This window comes from Mustela putorius, unplaced genomic scaffold (assembly GCF_011764305.1).
Source record: "Mustela putorius furo isolate JIRA1106 unplaced genomic scaffold, ASM1176430v1.1 tig00000129_pilon_pilon_pilon, whole genome shotgun sequence".
Taxonomy (NCBI): domain Eukaryota; kingdom Metazoa; phylum Chordata; class Mammalia; order Carnivora; family Mustelidae; genus Mustela; species Mustela putorius.
Window position 1 is genome coordinate 19,627,738 of NW_025421290.1, and position 21,516 is coordinate 19,649,253.

General features: G+C 34.3%; 1 protein-coding gene across 11 annotated transcripts in view; it reads left to right on the forward strand.

Annotated features, from left to right (window-relative positions):
- Window positions 1-21,516, forward strand: part of GPHN (gephyrin) — a 639,435-nt gene that overhangs the window by 122,042 nt on the left and 495,877 nt on the right. For all 11 annotated transcript variants that reach the window (XM_045070686.1, XM_013057196.2, XM_045070696.1 and 8 more), the window contains exon 2: window positions 20,920-20,998. In XM_045070686.1, coding sequence (XP_044926621.1) covers window positions 20,920-20,998 — 79 coding nt within the window. The remainder of the gene's footprint in view (window positions 1-20,919; window positions 20,999-21,516) is intronic.

The following is a 21,516-nucleotide window of genomic DNA, read 5'->3' on the forward strand; positions in this document are numbered from 1 at the left end:
GTGGTCCAGTTTCATTCTTCTGCATGTGGCTGTCCAATTTTCCGAACAGCATTTGTGGAAGAGACTCTTTATTTCCATTGGACATTCTTTCCTGCTTTGTCAAATATTAGTTGGCCATAGAGTTGAGCGTCCATTTCTGGGTTCTCTATTCAATTGATCTCTCCAACTGTCTTTGTCCCAGGACCATGGTGTTATAGTGATTACAGTTTGTAATATAGCTTGAAGTCCAGGATTGTCATGCCACCACCTTTGTTTTTCTTTTTCAACATTCCTTTAGCTATTCAGGGTCTTTTCTGTTTCCATACAAATTTTAAGGTTATTTTTCCACTTCTATGAATGATGTTGATGGTATTTTGAAAGGGATTACACTGAATGTGTAGATTGCTCCAGGTAGTATAGACATTTTAAAAAATATTTTTTCTTCCAATCCATGAACATGGAATGTTTTCCAATTCTTTGTGTCTTTCTAAGTTTCTTTCATGAGTACTCTATAGTTTTCAGAGTACAGGTTCTTTACCTCTTTAGTTAGGTTTATTTCTAGGTATCTTATGGTTTTGGGTGCGATTGTAAATGAGACTGATTCCTTAAGTTCATGTGTCTCATTGTTAGTGTATAGAAATAAAACTAATTTCTGTGCATTGATTTTATATCCTGCCATGCTGCTAAATTCTTGTATTGAGTTTCAGTAAGTATGGGCTGGGATCTTTTGGGTTTTCCACATAGAGTATCATGTTGTCTACAAAGAGTGGGAGTTTGGCTTCTCATTTTAAACCCAAAGACACCTCCACATTGAAAGTGAGGGGGTGGAGAACGATTTATCAAGCTAATGGCCATCAAAAGAATGCTGGGGTAGTATTGCATCAGACAAACTAGATTTTAAACCAAAGACTGTAATAAGAGATGAAGAAGGACACAATATCACAATTAAAATGTCTAAGAAGATCTAACAACTCTATGCTGTTATGCCACTAACTTGAGAGCAGCTAATTATCTAAACCAATTAATAACAAAATTAAAGAAACTCATTGATAATACAATAATAGTAGGGGACATTAACACCCTACTCACAGCAATGGCCAGACCATCTAAGCAGAGCATGAACAAGGAAACCAAGAACTTTGACACACTGGAGCAGATGAACTTCACAGATATATTCACAGCATTCCATTCTAAAGCAACAGAATACATATTCTCCTTGAGTGCACATGGAACGTTCACCAAAATAGATCACATCCAGAATTACAGATCGGGTCTCAATCAGTACCAAAAGATTGGGATCATTTCCTGCATATTTTCAGATCACAGTGCTTTAAAACTTGACATCAATCACAGAGGAAATTTGGAAGGATCACAGAAACCTGGAGGTTAACAAGCATCCTACTAAGGAATGCATGGGTCAACCAGGAAATTAAGGAAGAATTCGAAGAATTTGTGGAAACAAATGAAATGAAAACATAACTGTTCAAAGCCTTTGTGATGCAGCAAAGGTGGTCTAAGAGGAAAGTATATAGCAATACAAACCTTTCTCAAGAAAAAAAAAAATCTCAAATACATAACCTAACCTTACACCTAAAGGAGCTGAAGAAAGAACAGCAAATAAAGCCCAAATCCAGCAGGAGAACAGAATTAAGATTAGTGCAAAAATCAATTACATTGAAACCAACAGACCAGTAGAACAGATTAACAAAACTAAGAGCTATTTCTCTGAAAGATTGATAAACCCCTGGCCACACTTATCAAAAAGAGAAGAGAAAGCTCTTTTCATAAATGAAAGAGGTGAGATCACAACCAACACCAAGGAAATACAATGATAAGGACACATTATGAGCAAATATATGCCAACAAAGTAGGCAATCTGGAAAAAATGGGTGCATTCATAGAAACATATAAAAAACTGAAACTGAAATAGGAAGAAATAGAAAACCGGAAGAGACCTTTAAGCAGCAAGGAAATTGAAGCGGTAATCAAAAATCTCCCCAAAAATAAGCATTTGGGACTAGATTGTCTCCCAAGTAAATTCTACCAACCATTTAAAAAAGAATTAATACCTAGTTTTCTGAAGCTGTTTTAAAAAGTCAAAATAGAAGGAAAGCTTTTAAACTCATTCTGTGAGGACAGCATTACTTTGATCCCCAAACCAAAGACCCCACCAGAAAGGAGGATTACAGACTAATATCCCTAATGAAGATGGGTGTAAAAATTCTCACCAAGATACTATCCAGTAGGTTCCAACAGTAATTAAAAGGGTTATTCAGCATGACCAAGTGGGATTTATTCCTGGGCTGCAAGATAGATTCAACATCTGCAAATCAATTGATGTGATATACCTTATTAATAAAACAAAGGACAAGAACCATATGCTCCTCTCAGTAGATGCAGAAAATTCACTTACAAAATAAAGTATCCTTTCTTGATTAAAACTTCCCACAGTGTAAGGATAGATGGGACATACCTCAAAATCATAAAAATATACAAAAAGGGCATGGTCAATATCATTTTCAACTAGGAAAAACTGAGAGCTTTTCCCTTCATGTCAGAAATATGATAGGGCTATCTACTCTCACCACTATTGTTCAATATAGTACTAGAAGTCCTAGCTTCAGCAGTCAGACAACAAAAAGAAATAAAAGGCATTGAGCTCATTAAAGAAGTCAAACCATTGTATTTTTATACCATGCAATACTATACAACAATAAGAATGAACAACATAAAATTAAATAGAAAAAACACAGGTGATTCTCTTAAGCATAACAATGAGCAAAAACATCAGCTACAAAAAGAATGCCTATGGTGTAATTGGTAATGTTCAGAAATAGGCAAAACTAATGTATAGTTTTAGAAGTCAGATAAGTCTTACTGTTGTGGATGGAGTAGTGACTGGAAGAAAGCATGAAGGGAGTTTTGCATTTTAGAAAAATAAAGATTTATACACTACTTCCAAAGCCTATCTATGTTTATATTAAAAGAAGTATCTTGACTTTTTTTCTTCTTTTCCTATGTATGTAATAAACATGGTTTATTTCCTCTTTCATTTTTATCATTTAATGGTACTGATTACTTACACATTTATCAGAGCCTTCTACCTTTGCGAGGCAAGGGCATAAGTAGGTACATGCACAATCTGTGATGACCAACTGATGTTTATTCATAAGCAGTGGCTTATTTGTACTGGGATTTTAAATTGGTTCATTTAATTAATCAGGTTTTTTTACTCATATATTCATTAGAGTTTATCTCTAAAGCTGCCTATTTGCTGAAATTTGGATTTCTGTGTTTAATTACTTAGGTTTGTGTTTAGTTCTCTAAAATACCCAGTAAACCTTCGATTAAATTTCTGAGTTCGGGAAGAAGTAATTACAAATATATGTTAAGGTTCTAAAATAAAAAATCTGCATAATGCAGATACAATCCTTCTTAAATTTGTCTATCTAAATTACAGTGTAATTAATGATGTATACTTTTTAGATATTCATGATACTTTCTAAGACTAATTTTGTTCTCTGCCTATATTGATATCTTTTCTGAGTGCTTATAATTAGATCAACCTTTAACTGTGCCACCCACCATTGAGAATATTTCACTTTTGGTTTCATCCTTTTACACAATTTTATTACTAAGCCAAAGCAAAAATAATAGTAGTAATTATAGTAATAGAAATAATACTGCATCCATTTATAGGCGTTATTCTGTTTATTTTAGAGGTATTGACTTATTTAATGCCACAGTTCTGAAAAAAGTGCTTTTACTAGCTTCATTTTAAGCCTGAAATGTTCAAGGAATTCAATGTCCTTTAAATGGATGCCTAGGATCAAATCCACTTTAACCTCAGAATCTGTTATTTATCACACTATGTGAGGAAAAGACAGATAAGATCACATAAATTGAAATTCACTTACTAAATAACCAAATCTGAGGTTTTTATAAGTTTTTCAAATTTTTGAAGGTCTAATAATTATCCTAAAATAAGTGATTAATTCTTAAGTGAACATTTTTATAATTGCATATTTAAAATGCTAATTTAAAAATTTCAGTAAGGCGTGTGAATGTTTAGTTTACTTATTTCATTTTTGAAAGTCTTTATTTATCTTTTCCTTATTGTAAGATTAAAAGAAAAGTAACTCATGGTCTCTCTTCTATACCTCTATCTAGTATTATATCTGTACCTGATGAAGTTGATACCGAATTCTTAATTTGTTCCTTGGAAATTTTTGAATAATAAGGAACTTCATAAAAATATTTTGGAAGCAAGCATTAAATGAAGAAAATGATACTTAAAGACTAGATTTATGAAAAAGTAAATAGAAAAGACAGTTGAAATGAATCATAATAATAATTGTAACCTAAAAGATACTTGTCTCATTTCATTTATCTGGGTTTCTTAACTGCCTATAGTAAATAAAAATAACATCTCAATCTCTTTCCAGATTGGTACTTCTTTATTATTTTTATTTTTATTCCAATATAGTTAACATACAGTGTTATATTAGTTTCAGGTGTGCAATATAGTGATTCAGCAATTCCATATATCAAACAGCTCATCATAAATGCACTCCTAAATCCCCGTCATATATTTCACCCATGCTCCTATCCATCTCCCCTCTGGTAACCATCAATTTGATCTCTATAGCTAACAGTCAGTTTCTTGATTTCTCTCTCTCTTTTTGCCTTTGCTCATTTGTTTTGTTTCTTAAACATTTAAGGGAAATCGTATGGTATTTGTCTTTCTCTGACTGATTTATTTCACTTAGCATTATATTCTCTAGCTCCATCTATTTTGTTGAAAATGGCAAGACTCACTTTTTCTTATTGTTGAATAATATTTCACTGTGTGTGTGTATGTCTGTCTTTGTGTCTATCCCATATCTACTTTATTCATTCATTTATTGATGTACAGTTGGCTTGCTTCCATAATTTGGCTATTATAAATAATGCAGCTATAAACGTAGGGGTGCAGGTATTTATTTGAATTAGAGTTTTTGTATTTGGGGAGTAAATACCTAGTAGTGTGATTGCTGGATCATAGGGTAGCTATATTTGTAACTTTTTGAGGAACCCCCTACTAATTTCCACAGTGACTGTACCAGTTTGCATTCTCACCTACAGTGCAACAGGGTTCCTTCTTCTTCTTCTTCTTTTTTTTTTTAACATCATCTTCAACACTTGTTTCTTGTGTTTTTTATTTTAGCCGTTGTGTCAGGTAGAGGTGACATATCATTCTAAATTGCATTTTCCTGACGATGAGTGATGCCCAGCATCTTTTCATATGTCTCTTGGCCATCTGGATGTCTTCGTTGGAAAAGTGACTGCTCAAGCCTTCTGTCCATTTTTTTAAATTGAATTACTTGGTTTTTTGATGTTGACAAAACTTTTTTACATATTTTGGGAAGATCAGAGCAGAAATCAATGAAATAGAAACTAAAAAAACAATAGGACAAATCAATGAAACTAGGAGCTGGTTCTTTGAAAGAATTAATAAGATTGAGAAACCCCTGGCCAGACTTATCAAAAAGAAAAGAGAAAGGACCCACATAAATAAAATCATGAATGAAAGAGGAGAGATCACAACCAACACCAAAGAAAAACAAACAATTACAAGAACATACTATGAGCAACTCTATGCCAACAAATTCGACAATCTGGAAGAAATGGATACATTTCTAGAGACATATAAACTACCACAGCTGTACCGTGAAGATATAGAAAGCCTGAACAGACCCATAACCAGTAAGGAGATTGATACAGTCATCAAAAATCTCCAAACAAACAAAAGCCCAGGGCCAGATGGCTTTGCAGGGGAATTCTACCAAACATTTAAAGAAGAACTAATTCCTATTCTCCTGAAACTGTTCCAAAAAATAGAAATGGAAGGAAAACTTCCAAACTCATTTTATGAGGCCAGCATCACCTTGATCCCCAAACCAGACAAGGTTCCCATCAAAAAAGAGAATTACAAACCAATATCCTTGATGAACACAGATGCGAAAATTCTCACCAAAATACTGGCCAATAGGATCCAACAGTACATTAAAAGGATTTTTCACCACGACCAAGTGGGATTTATTCCAGGGCTACATGGTTGGTCCAACATCTGCAAATCAATCAATGTGATACAATACATTAATAAAAGAAAGAACAAGAACCATATGATACTCTCAATAGATGCTGAAAAAAGCATTTGACAAAGTGCAGCATCCCTTCCTGATGAAAACCCTTCAGTGTGGGGATGACTGGGTGGCTCAGTTGGTTAAGTAGCTGTCTTCGGTTCAGGTCATGATCCCAGCGTCCTGGGATCAAGTCCCGCACGGGCTCCTTGCTTGGCGGGGAGCCTGCTTCTCCCTCTGCCTCTGTCTGCCTGTGCTTGCTCTCTCTCTCTGATAAATAAATAAAATCTTTAAAAAAAAAAAACCCATCAGAGTGTAGGGATCGAGGGCACATACTTCAATATTATCAAAGCCATCTATGAAAAACCCACTGCAAATATTATTCTCAATGGAGAAAAACTGAAAGCTTTTCCGTTAAGGTCAGGAACACGGCAAGGATGTCCTTTATCACCACTGCTGTTCAACATAGTACTAGAAGTCCTAGCCTCAGCAATCAGACAACAAAAAGAAATTAAAGGCATCCAAATCAGCAAAGAAGAAGTCAAACTATTGCTCTTTGCAGACAATATGATACTATATGTGGAAAACCCAGAAGTCTCCACTCCAAAACTGCTAGAACTTGTACAGGAATTCAGTAAAATGTCAGGATATAAAGTCAATGCACAAAAATCAGTTACATTTCTTTACACTAATAACAAGACAGAAGAAAGAGAAATTAAGGTGTCAGTCCCATTTACAATTGCACCCAAAACTATAAGATACCTAGGAATAAACCTAACCAAAGAGGCAAAGAATCTATACTCAGAAAACTATAAAGAACTCATGAAAGAAATTGAGGAAGACACAAAGAAATGGAAAAACGTTCTGTCCTCATGGATTGGAAGAACAAATATGGTGAAAATGTCTATTCTACCTAAAGCAATCTACAAATTTAATGCAATTCCTATCAAAATCCCATCCATTTTTTTTCAAAGAAATAGAACAAACAATCCTAAAATTTATATGGAACCAGAAAAGACCTCAAATAGCCAAACTAATACTGAAAAAGAAAGACAAATTTGGTGGCATCACAATTCCGACTTCAAGCTCTATTACAAAGCTCTCATCATCAAGACAATATGGTACTGGCACAAAAACAGACACATAGATCAATGGAACAGAATAGAGAGCCCAGAAATAGACCCTCAACTCTATGGTCAACTAATCTTTAGGAAAGCAGGATGGAATGTCCAATGGAAAAAAGACAGCGTCTTCAACAAATGGTGCTGTGAAAATTGGACAGCCACATGTAGATAATGAAATTGGAGTATTTCCTTACACATCACATGAAAATAGACTCAAAATGGATGAAGGACCTCAGTGTGAGAAAGGAATCCATCAAAATCCTTGAGGAGAACACAGGCAGCAACCTCTTCGACCTCAACCGCAGCAACTTCTCCTAGGAACATTGCCAAAGACAACAGAAGTAAGGGTAAAAATGAACTATTGGGATTTCATCAAGATCAAAACCTTTTGCACAGCAAAGGAAACAGTTAGCAAAACCAAAAGACAACTGACATAATGGGAGAATATATTTGCAAATGCCATATAAGATAAAGGGCTAGTATCTAAAATCTATAAAGAGCTTAATAAGCTCAACACTCAAAGAACAAATAATTCAATCAAGAAATGGGCAGAGGACATGAACAGACATTTCTGCAAAGAAGACATCCAGATGGCCAACAGACACATGAAAAAATGGTCCACATCACCCGGCATCAGGGAAATACAAATCAAAACCACAATGAGATACCACCTCACACCAGTCAGAATGGCTAAAATTAACAAGTCAAGAAATGACAGATGCTGGTGAAGATGCGGAGAGAGGGGGAATTCTCCTACACTTTTGGTGGGAATGCAAGCTGTGGCAATCACTCTGGAAAACAGTGTGGAGGTTCCTCAAAAAACTGAGGAACCCAGCGATTGCACTGCAGGGTATATATCCTAAAGATAAAAACGTGGTGCTCCAAAGGGGCATGTGCACCCGAATGTTTATAGCAGCAATGTCCACAATAGCCAAACTATGGAAAGAACCTAGATGTCCATCATCAGATGAATGGATAAAGAAGATTTGGTGTATATATACACAATGGAATATATGCAGCCATCAAAAGAAATGAAATCTTGACATTTGCGATGACGTGGATGGAACTAGAGGGTATTATGCTTAGCGAAATAAGTCAGTCGGAGAAAAACAACTATCATATGATCTCCCTGATATGAGGAAGTAGAGATGCAATGTGGGGGTGTTGGGGGGTAGGAAAAGAAAAAATGAAAGAAGGTCCAATTGGGAGGGAGACAAACCATAAAAGACTCAATCTCAAAAAACAGACTAAGGGTTGCTGGGGGGAAGGGGGACGGGAGAGGGTGGTGGGAATATGGACATTGGGGAGGGTATGTGCTATGATGAGTGCTGTGAAATGTATAAACCTGGCGATTCACAGACCTGTACTCCTGGGGATAAAAATACATTATATGTTTATTTAAAAAAATAAGTAAATTTAATAATAAAAAAAAGTCTGCTGTTAGCCTTATGGGGTTTCCCTTACATGTAACTGTCTTCTTTTGTCTTACTGATGTAAAAATTCTTTCTTTAGCACTACTTTTACCATTCTGATTACTGTGTGTCTTGGCGTGGACCTCCTTGGGTTGATTTTGTGGGGGGATCTCTGTGCTTCTTGCATTTGGATATCTGTTTCCTTCTCCAGATTAGGGAAGTTCAGCTATCATTCTTTTCAAGTAAATGTTCTGCCCCCTTTTCTCTCTTCTTCTTCTGGGATCCCTGTAAAGTGAATGTTAGTACATTTGATGGAGTTACTGAGTTCCCTAAGCCTATTCTGTCTTGTTTATTTTTCTCCCTCACTTGATCAGCTTAATTATTTTCTAATACTCTGTCTTCTAGTTCCTTAATTCATTCTTCTGCTTCTTCCAGCCTGCTATTTTTTCCATTCAGTGAATTCTTAGTTTCCTTTATTGTGTTCTGTATCTGATTGATTTTTTTTTATCTTTGTTAAGGACGTCACTGATGTACACCACTCTTCTCTCAAATCCAGTGAATATCTTTATGATCATTATTTTTTTAAAGATTTTATTTATTTATTTGACAGATGGAGATCACAGAGAAGCAGGCAGAAAGAGAGGAGGAAGCAGGCTCCCTGCTGAGCAGAGAGCCCAATGTGGGGCTTGATCTCAGGACCCTGAGATCGTGACATGAGCCAAAGGCAGAGGCTTTAACCCAATGAGCCACCCAGGCTCCCCTGATCATTACTTTAAATTCTCTACCAGACATTACTTAAAGCTGTTTCTTTTACATTTCTTGCAGTAGAGTGGTCCCTTTCTTTCATTTGGGATATATTCCTCTGTCTCCTCATTTTATCTGTTTGTCTGTGTAGGTGTTCTAGGAAAGTTATGCACTCTCATGTTCTTTGAAATAGTGTGTTGGGGGCACATGGGTGGCTCAGTTGGTCCCGTAGATGTCTTTGGTATGGTTCATGGTTCCCAGTTCCTGGGATCAAGCCCCGCATTGGGATCTTACTGGAGAGCCTGCTTCTTTCCACCTCTGCCTGCCACTCTGTCTACTTGTGCTTCCTCTCTATCTCTCTGTCAGTTAAAAAAGTAAAATCTTAAAAAAATAAAATAATTGGTGGGCATGGACAAGATGATGTGCAGCCCTGTCCTGTGGTAGGTGCCACAAAGCTCGAGTGGGGGTTCTGTTACTGTAAGCTGAGGGGACCCATTCTTCTCTATAGGAATAATTAGATACATGGAGACTAGATTGGCTCAGTAAAGCCCCTTTTTTGGGGGTGGCATTCAGTTTTAACAGTGTGCACATGTGTTCCATGAGAAGTCAGGAGACACATGGCTGGCATGTTTTGTTTAGGTCTTCTGGGGTAGAGATTCTGCCCACTGGGACTCAGGGTATTCTGGCTGCTAGGGGAGGGGGTATGGAGGTTCGGTGGGGCATGGTGTAAGCAACTTAGATCTCATTGGTTGGTTTCTGCAGGTGGCTGTGTGTGTTTGATAGGAAGCCAGGTATGAAATGGTACATGCCAGCTACTTAGTTCTTACAGAAGTTCCTCAGCCTACTCTGAAATTACTAATTCTCCTTTCTATAAGCTTGAGGCACCTTTGAATCTGCTGTTTTAACCTGTATCTTCATAGGCTGTTTGCTTGCTCTCTCTTTAAGGGCAGGTGCTCAGCTTCCTATGCCTTTCTATGGCCTCTCAGAGTGGAGTTCGCTGATTTTTATTGTTCCAGGCTTTAAGACTTGTTTGGTTGTTAGCACTCATGAAGTTTGGACCCTCTGCTTTTCAAACCTAAACTTGTGGGGATTACACTGGTAGTTTTTCAAATACTGATTCACCCTTGCATGTCTGGAATGAGCACCTTTCAGTCATGAAGTAGAATTTTTTTTTTATGTTGGTGAATTCTATTTGCCAACATATTGATAATGATCTTTTCAGTCTATATTTACATATGAAATACTTGTTTGTAGGACTTTTTTGTTGTTTTGATGTTTGGTGCTATCTTTATCTGGTTCCTACATCAAGGTAGTAGTAGGTTCATAAAATCAATTTGGAAGTATTTCCTTTTCTTACTTTTTGAGTAATATGGTGTGAATTGGTATTCATTCTTCTTTAGATTTTTGGTTTTGTTTTCAAGTGATACATCTGAGGCTGCTGATTTCTTTTTTGGGCAGTTTTGAAGTTACAAATTTAATTTCCTGATAGTTGTAGGGCTAGTCATATTATCTTTTTCATATTGGGTCAACTGTGGTAGTCTGTGTTTTTTGAGGAATTGAGCCATTTCTTTTGTTTCCAAACTCAATTCCTTTAGAGGTTTTTGTAATACTCTTTTATTACTGTTTTGAATTCTATAGTCTGTAGTGATACATAGCTACTGTTGCATTTCTGATATTGGTGATTTTTGTCTTCTTTCTCTTTTCCTTTGGTGGTCTTGTTAGTGGTTCGTGATTTAATTTTTCTTTCCTCAGACCGGGCCCTTTTAATGTAGGTGTTCTGGTGACAGATTTTCTTAATATTCTTTCACTTGACAGTGTCATAATATCTCCATCTCTGAAGTATATTTCCCTGGTCATAACATATGAGTTCACAGTTCTTATATTTGATCATTTGAAAAAGTGATCTTTCTGTCCTAGCTGGTTTTTGATGAGAAATTGCTGTCATTTGAATTGTTTTTCTCCTGTTGGTAATATGTAGTTTCTCTCTTACTGTTCCCAAGATTTTTTCTTTTTCTTTAGTTTTTAGAAGTTTGAATTTGATTTCTTTTGGTTTAAATTTTATTAAGTCTGTCCTGTTGTAGTTTTTCTCAGTTCCATGAATCTGTATGTTTGTTTTCTTTTGCCAAATTTGGGATGTTTTCAAACACTTTTTTCAAATTCCTTTTCAGGCCTGCACTTTCTTCCCCTTTGACACTCAGTTGATGAGAAAGTCAGGGTTTTTGTTTCTGTCCTATGGTTACTTGAGGCTTTGTTTTGTTTTGTTTTCTAGTTTATTTTTCTCTGGTTTTAAAAAATTTTGTCAGATAATTCTAACATCTCTGCCATTTTGGTCTTGGCACCAGTCAGTTGTCTTTTACATTTAGTTCGGGATCATCTTTTTTGTTAGGACAATTGATTTTTGATTGAAACCTGGACATTTTGGATATTATGGGATGATCTGTGAATCTTATTTGGCTCATCCAGACACTGCTCAGGTAGGTAAACGGAGGTGGGCACTACCTCTTTTCTGCCCAGTTGGGGTAGAAGCCAAGTTCTCAGTTAGGCTTTTCTTTGCTTATTGAAATTTGACTTCAGTGGTACCGCTCGGTTGGCATGGCAGTTCTGGCTTCACATTGAATCTTCACTGATTTTTCATTTTCTTAAATTGGTAGGAGAACCTGGGAACAGGGATGAGGCTATTTGGAATTTTTGCCAATAACTTGAATTGTGATATGAACTTTGTCCAGAGATATAAGGGAATATTGAAGTGCATTGGTCATTTAGCACCATCTATATAAAGTCATGGGCATATGTTACACAAATTCACATACAAGGAATTACAACATCCACTAGCTCTCTGTATTGCATGGTAATTCTTTGTTGTATTCCAGGGGTCACTAATGTTTTTCCACAAAAGGCCAAATAGTAAGTATTCTAGGTTTTGCAGGCCAAGAGGTAAAATTGAGGATATTATAAATGTACTACTATAATAAAAAAGACAACAGATTTCCATGATTTTTAAATTTATTACTTCCAAATAATTGAGTGCAATATTGTCATACATATTTACCAGTTTGAATAAAGAAATGGGGGATAATTGGAGTTTATAGTCACTCTTCCCTATTATTAATATCTATTGAAAATGTTCATCTGTTTATGTTGATTTACATGAGTAGTTAATCTTTTTAAAATGTCTTTTCAAACAGGTGGCTATTGGTAAATAATGAATTCATGAGTATATAATTTTAATTGAGCATATTAATTATTTTGAATATGTTTTTAGAATTCTGTTAGGTTTTGGGGTTTTTTTTGTTTTTGTTTTTGTTTTTGCTTTTTAGTATGTTATTATTTGCAGAATAATCACTTCCAATAAAGACGAGCTGGAAGATCCTCAGTTGCAGAGTTACATGGATTTTGAAATATAAAAATTTTCTTTGCACTTGCATCAGATTAAAAAAGTGATGTTAAATCTGTAGTTTGAACTCAGAACATATATCTGTTGTAAATTTATTTTATTTTTCCTCTTGTTTTAATTTTTTTTTCAGAATGGAAATATGTTACTTTTTGACATGAAGTTCCCAAACTTGAAATTACTTAAAATTAAAGCAACGCTGATAGTTGTGAAATGACTGTGTTAAAATAGTATGTTTTGCAAATATGCATTATTTTGGCTTGCAATTTTGGGTTGAACATGTTAAGAAAATTTGCAAATTTCAAACACTACTCTTTACCTTTATTTGTTGTTCATTTACCTCATTCAGTTTGCTCAGTAATAGTTCTTTGTGCTTAATTTACTTTTTTTCCCCCAGAGGAATTCTGGGAACTTTTCTTTTAGCAGGTTGAAAATTGTAGGCATTAGGCTTGAAAGAAAATATAAAGTAGGACCTGATGACAGATAATTGATTATGCTAAAATTTTTAAAATTATTTAAAAATAAATCTGCTTAGGCATGCCTGGGTGTCTCAGTCAGTTAAGCATCTGCCTTCAGCTCAAATTATGATCCTGGGATCAAGTCCCACATCAGGCTCCTTGCTCAAGTGGGGTGCAGGGTGTGTGCTTTTCCCTGTCCCTGTGGCTCTTCTCTTTCTAACAAATAAATAATAAAATATTTTACAAAATGAAAATAAAATGAGTCTGCTTAAAATGGGGACCAAAATTTTGTATAAAATATGGATCAGAATCCTAGTAGTCATATAGAATTTCAAGGAATGCTGAGTAGCGAAAAATACCTTAAGAAAGAAAAAGTTGGGAGACTCACAGTTCCCCATTTAGTAACTTTCTACAAAGTTACAGTAATTAAAACAGTGTGATAATTAGCATAAGAGCAAGCATATAGATCAATGGAATAGAATTGAGTCTAGAAATAAGCCCATATGTGTTATAGGTAATTGATTTTTCAGAAGAGTGCCAACATCATTTAGTAGGGAAAGAATGCCTCTTCACAAATGGTGCTGTAGCAACTTAATAAATACATGTAGAAGAATTTGGTCAGACTCTTACCCTCACAGCATGTTCAAACATTATCTCAGAGTGGATGAAGGATCTAAAATGTTATAACTATAAAATTCTTACCAGAATGCATAGGGGAAATTTCTGCTGGCCTTGGATTTAGTAATGATTTCTTAGCTGTGACACCAAAAGAAAGAATAGAAAAATTAAAATTTATCAAAATTAAAAACTTAGTACATTAACAGACACCATCAAGATGACACAATGACAACTCACAGAATGGAATAAAATACTTGCAAATCATATGTCTGATAAGGGCTTCGTAGCTGGAATATGTAAATATGGCTTATAACTCAATAATGGAAACATCAATAACCCAATTAAAAAGTGTGTAAAAGGCGTGAATAGACATTTCTCCAAAGAAAATACACAAATGGCCAACAGCGTACAGAAAGATGTTTGACACCATTTATCATTAGGAAAATGTATTCAAAGCCACAATGAGATAATACTTTGCACCCCAGTGTTATGAGTTAAAAAGACAGTAATGACTGTGGATTTGGCAAATGGAACTTTTTTGTATTACTGGTGGAATGTTAAATAGTGTAGCTGCTTTGGAAAACAATTTTTCAGTTCCTCAAAAATTAAGCATGGAATTACCATATGATCCAGCAATTTCTATTTCTTGTTATATACCCACAAAGAATTGAAAACAAGTACTCAAACTAATACTTGTACACACATGCTCGTTCAGCAGTATTTGCAATAGCCAAAAGGTGGAAACAACCCAAAAGGCCAACAAAGGGTGAATGGATAGACAAAAGTCAGACTTACATACAACGGAATATTTTTCGGCCGTCTGAGGAATGAAATACTGATATATGCTACAACATGGACGATACTTGAAAATATTATGCAAAGTGAAAGCATTCAAACACAAAAAATTACATATTGTATACTTGCATTTGTATGAAATATCCAGGTTAAGTAATCCACAGAGATAGAAAACAGATTCATGGTTGCCAGGGATTAGGGGAAGGGGGAGATGGGGACTTGCGGTTTAATGAATAGCAGGTTTTCTCTTGGGATGATGAAAATGTCGTAGAATTAAAGGTAGTGATCATACAACATTGTGAATGTACCGAATGTTAATGAACTGTACACTTTGAAATGACTAATTTTGATATAGATAAAAAATGGTGAATTTGTGTTATGTGAATTTTATCTAAATAACAGAAAAGAAAATACAGAGATTTATCTTAAAAATGTGACTAAGAATTATAGAATCAGTCTAATTTTTATGTCAGCTATTAAGTTATATATGTTTAGAATAAAATGAGTAACATGCTCGGTTTATTTTGGTGATATTTTAAAATCATGGCATATTGACATTTTTCCATTAAATATTTAACTCTCACAGTGTGATCATAGAAGAGGAGATTTTTTTTTTAAAAGATTTTATTTATTTATTTGAGAGAGAGACAGTGAGAGAGAGCATGAGTGAGGAGAAGGTCAGAGAGAGAAGCAGACTCCCCGTGGAGCTGGGAGCCCAATGCAGGACTCAATCTCGGGACTTTGGGATCATGACCTGAGCCGAAGGCAGTCGTCCAACCAACTGAGCCACCCAGGTGTCCCTAGAAGGGGAGATTTTTAAGAGAAATTTGTAATGTTTCTAAGAAGTATGTCTTAACTTTTTGTTATTCAAGTATGTATTTTTTGAAACACTTATCTTAGTAGTTTTATCTTTTTCTGTGATGTTTTATTGTTAAGTCTAATTAAACAAAATAATTGGAATGTCTAGATTATATAAACATATTTTATTTTAATTATCTATTGATTTCACAGGATCATTTTGGGGGGATTTTATTTCACTGGATGTTTTGAAACTACTGGATGAATGAATTTTAAATTGGATCTGTTTTTATTGTCATCCTGGCAATTTTCAAATGGTGCCTTATTCTCATGTTCATAAATATGGATAATAGAATCAGTTAAATACTAAATTCCTACCCTGGTATATTTTAAACATGGCTTTTTGAGGCTAGCAATTCTTTTGTTACAGGAAAATCCTTCCTGGCCAGAGCAAGATAGAATATAAATGTCATCCTGGGGCACAAAGGGGGCTCACTGGGTTAAACCTCTGTCTTCAGCTCAGGTCGTGATCTCAGGTTCTTGGGATCAAGCCCCATGTTGGGCTGTCTGCTTAGCATGGAGCCTGCTTCCCCCTCTCTCTCTGCCTCTTCCCCCCTACCCCCACTGCCTCTCTGTCTACTTGTGAACTCTCTTGTCAAATAAATAAAATCTTTTAAAAGAATGTAAATGTCATCCTAAATGAAAGAGATGGCTGGTTCTTTCGTACTTTATTTTCCAAATAATCAGATTTAATAATCCATAATATACAGTATAAAGATTTTAATAAAAATCATATTGATTATACATAATGCATGTAAGTGGGACAATGAACATAAATTGTTAGCACATAATGAATGTCAGCAATTACTTTGATTGAGGATCAGAAAAAAGGACGAATATATACCAAAAAAAGGTGTTTATGATTAGCTAAGAATCCTTTATGAATCCATTTTACAAATATTTGTAAGTATATAATGAGTTCGAATGCTGACCATAGGTGAAATGGGATTCTTGTTTATAACTTAATGATGAGTGGAATTAATACTGTTCTGAGGTTTGTGAATGTCTGTGTGTTTCAGCTTCTGTAAGAATTTCTTTGGTAAATTTTTGCAAATATAGTTTTAAAGCAATCTAATATATAAACGAATAAAAACAACTCTTTAGGTGAAAGGGGGAAAGGATGTCATTGCTCTGAAATATAACTAACCACTTAACTAGAAGATCTTCAATGTTTAATTCCACTTTAAAAACTGTAATTCTTTAATAATGTTTTGAGTTGGATTTTACTGTTTTAATGAATTTTAATTGTATAACTTTTATGTGATTTGAAGTTATGGAAATGTAGGAGAATTCAGAATATATGAGTGATTGCCGAGAACTATGGTCTATATAGTATAGTGGTTAAGAGTACAACCCCTGGAGTTACAGCTTCTAGATTTTCCCAGTATTGCTTTTTTTTTTTTTTAAGATTTTATTTATTTATTTGACAGAGAGAGAGAGATCACAAGTAGGCAGAGAGGCAGGCAGAGAGAGAGAGAAGGAAGCAGGCTCTCTGCTGAGCAGAGAGCCCAATGCGGGACTCGATCCCAGGACCCTGAGATCATGACCTGAGCTGAAGGCAGCGGCTTAACCCACTGAGCCACCCAGGCGCCCTCCCAGTATTGCTTTTTTTTAGCTATATGATCCATAGAAAGATGTTAATCTCCCCATGCTTTAGAATCTTTATCTGTAAAATGGTGACACAGATAGACTTATCATTGGATAATGATTGGGATAGGATAAGGATAAACCTATCCTATCATCATTGGATGATAAGATTAAGTGAGAAAATAAATATAAAATGCTTAACATATAATGAGTTTCAATTATTGTTTTGATTATAGATCCAAATGATGAATATTTACAGGAAAAAATGCATTTGGTTGGATAGGAGCTCTGGTAAAGAGTTCAGCTTACTAATATTTATAATTTTCCTCTGTGTTCTTTCAACTTAATTATATCAATATAAAATAGACTGAAGTAAAGATTATAATTTTCATGTTATTACCATAATTTCTATTGTAATTTCTATTTCCATTCTACTTTCTCCAATTTTGTTTGATTTTTGTGACGACATGTTTACAACTTTTTATTAGTGGAGTAAAGAACATCGTACACTTGGGGTGGTGGTGGTGGTGTAAAAAACAGTAAAATATCGTGACCCAAACGAATTGATTTTAATATGTTTACATACAAAAAAAGATTATGTTTACTTCTTAAAAATTGCTATATTCTTACTTATAATTCAAAATGAAAACTTCTTTGTGTTGGTGGAAAAAAAGCTTTAACTGTAACATATATTGTTAGCTAAAGTTTTAGAATTTTTGTTGAGACTATTTCAATTTCTTGCTTTGTTTTTAACTTAGAAGTTGTATAGAACATGAATTTTAGAAAAGTGCCTTCTTTGGCAAAACTCATTTCACAGATAGCTGACTAGCAAGCCTTTAAAGGAACAAAGGTTTATTCCATTTTAATTAAGCCTGCAAAACTTTCAGGCTCTTGAAGTCTATAACTAAGATCTCATATTTGCCAAAGTGGGCAAGAAACTTTTGAGAACAAATTTTATGATATATTACAGCTTCAATTTTAGTTAAGCTCAGCAGGAAACCAACTTTTCTTACAGTGTGCCAACATTTTAGGTTTTTCTTTTTGGCCCGACTCAGAAAGTGGTGTAATAAAGAGAATTTGTATTAAAATTATAAAAAGCAGGAAATTTGTCTTAAATCAACAGGTTGAGATGAGTGCCTGCTAAATATGGAATGAAAATTATATATTAATTAAAATTATTCCATTCATTGCAAAAATAGTGAAACATGGGAAGTATCTCTTGGGAATTAATAAAAAGGAATCCAATTTTTTCAACTTCAGATGTTTTTATAGCATCATTGTTTATATGTATTATTGTTTATTTCAGAGAGAGATCCAGATTTATAATTTTGAGGGACTCTATTAAAAAAGGGAATACAAAATCCAAATTAAATACTAGGTAGTGGGAAAAAAATACTAGGTAGTGGATCTTTGAAAGGAATAAGGTGAATGTCATATTCTTCTTGTTCTATATGCAGGTTGGAAATGACTCTTTAAGATACATAGAATAAAATTGTTAAATTGAAATAGAAAATAGCTCATCATTTAATATTAATAGTAATAAATACAAAAATACCATTTAAGTAAAGTTCTTATTTTGTATTTAATTTGGGGTGATATTTTATCAAGGTCTAGACTTCAAGATTTCCAGTTTTCCCTTAGCATATTAATCAAAGCTTTCCATGATTTCTGGATTCCATTGTTTATGTCGCATACTCAGCTGTCAGTTTTACTGTTTTTCCTTTGACAGTGATGTGTCCTTTTTCTCTTTCTGGTTGTTTTTAAGATTTTCTTACCATCTTTTTATTACCATTTTCTTACCATCTTTACCATTTTCTTACCATCTTTTATTTTCAGCGCTTTGGCCGCTGATGTTGTTTTATTTTACTTTTTCTGGTGTGGGGTTGGTTATACTCCCTGAGTCAGTGAATTAGTGCAATGAATCAGTTTTGGAATATTCTCAGGTGTTCTGAAAATACTGCTTTTGCCCCATTCTTTCCTCAACTACAGTTACATTGAGCTGTTTGATTCCCATGTTTCTTTTGCTCTGTTCTTTTCACTTATTTTTTTTCCTCTTTGCTTCAGTTTGGATGTTTTCTGTTGATCTCTTCAAGATCACAAATCCTGTGTTTTTGTGTTTAGTCAGCTCCAAAACTGATCCACTGATTTCTTAATTTCAGATACTATATTTTTCAATTCTAAAATTACTATTTGATTATTTTTAATAGCTTTTAATTCTTTGCTGAAATTTCCCTTCTTTCATCTACTGTGAACATTTTTCTGTATCTTCAACTTATATTAAATAAATTTTTTGAAAGTTTAAATTTTCATAAAATTCTTGTCTTCTGATTCTGTATCATCTGTGGGTCAGTACCTATCTATGCATATATATACGTGTGTGTGTATATATATATATGGATGTATGTGTATGTATGTGGTATACACACACACACACACACACACACATATATATATAAATATGGAATTATTCTCTTGCTTATTGGTTACATTTTGGGTCCTTTTCTATACTTTGTAGTAATTTTTGTCATATACCAAATACTATTTATTGTAGGATCAAAGAAATTGATATAAATGTTATTAAATATTAAGTGCCAACTCTTTAATTCAATTTCAAATTGAACTAGGTAGTTAGAGTGAAAGCCTTAGATATCCTTAGTCTACATCTGGTCTTAAATGTCTTTATGGGTAAAACTTGTGTTGCGGATACTTCTGATGTGACTTTGTTTTTAGGTATTGTGAAATTGTGAGAAGTTTTTCTATACCTTTTTAGTTTTGCCCCCTTTTATTCACCCCTCCTGCCTCCGTTTGCTTTTGGTTGAGAGCGGATTTTTTTTAGGGATGATCTCCTGAAATTATACACTGAAAGTGGTAGGCTCTGCCTGTTGTCGTGTGACTTTGACTTCTAATCACCATAGCTCTATAGAAAACATTATTTGCCCTCTGCCCATTTTTTCTTTCTCATTCCAAACTCTTTTGTGCTGTTCTAGCCCTCAGCAGATGTTCCAGCAAAAAAAAAAAAAAAAAAAAAAAAAAAAAGAATGGCTTTCATAGGATTTCATAAAATTTCTTAGAGTTCCATAGGATTTCAGTATGTCATGCCAGCCTGTGAACCATCAAGAACTATGCTGGTTTTTCTTTTCTCTAGTAGTGTCCTTCTTTCTGACTCATAGCTTGAAGTGGCAAATTCTCCCAGAAATGAAAACAATAGGAGGCTCAGCTTACCTAAGAACAGATAGCACTTTTTCCTAGTTTATTCTTATTAAGTCACATTTCTATCTAATATCTTTTAAGATATAATTTGAGGGGCACCTGGGTGGCTCAGTGGGTTAAAGCCTCTGCCTTTGGCTCAGGTCGTGGTCTCAGGGTCCTGGGATCGAGCCCCACATTGGACTCACTGCTCAGCAGGGAGCCTGCCTCCTCCTCTCTCTCTGCCTGGCTCTCTGCCTACTTGAGATCTCTGTCTGTCAAATAAATAAATAAAATCTTTTAAAAAAATAATAATTTGAGGGGGTCAACTTGTCCCTTTTTGTTTCTAGTAGTGACTTGCCACTATGTGCTGGTAGTTTAATCTTATAAAAGTAAAAACAGAATTTAGACCCATGTATTTACTCTTTTATATGTTGCATTTATATAAAGGTGATATACTTAGATCATTGGCTTGTTATTGAATATTAATATTTGTTGCTAAATCTGTTAGGCCCAGAAATTAACATTGATCTTTGGAAAAATCCTATCCAGAGATCCAGTTTTAATTTAAAATTCCATTTTGTTGGTAGTAACTGAAATAAAATGCAAGCAAAAATTAATTTTCTTTTTCTCTTTCATGTTTAGTGAGTGATAGTTGCTTCAGGAATCTTGCAGAAGATCGCAGTGGGATAAATCTCAAAGATCTCGTACAAGATCCTTCTTTGTGAGTATATGGTTTTCAGTACTAAGCATAATTTTGATAAGTGTGACTCAAAAGATGTGTAACTGAGAACTAATTTAACATTGAGTAAGTTTTTCTTTTCTAACAATTTGTGTTATGTATAATGAAGGTCATTCAACAGTTTCAGTAGAAATGAAGGTATAGAATAGTTTATTTTTAGAAATAGAAGAGATATTAGAAGAAGAGATAGCATTATGAGGAGATATTAGAAAAAGAGATAGCATTATGACTAATGATCAACTTTCAAGGAGTCTTTACTAATGGCTGATGATATCTTGCCAGTGTGGCAGTAGATACTGGGTAGAGAAGGTGATGAATAATTCATTTGCTGGGAAAGGTTCAATTAAATTTGTTCATGTCAATTTTAGGCTTTTTGATAACTTATAATATTTATAAGTATAATTATAAATATAAAATAATTATAATATACTTGAATATTTAGAATACATTTGATAGTTTACATTAGATAGTTCTTTTTTTTTTTTAAAGATTTTATTTTA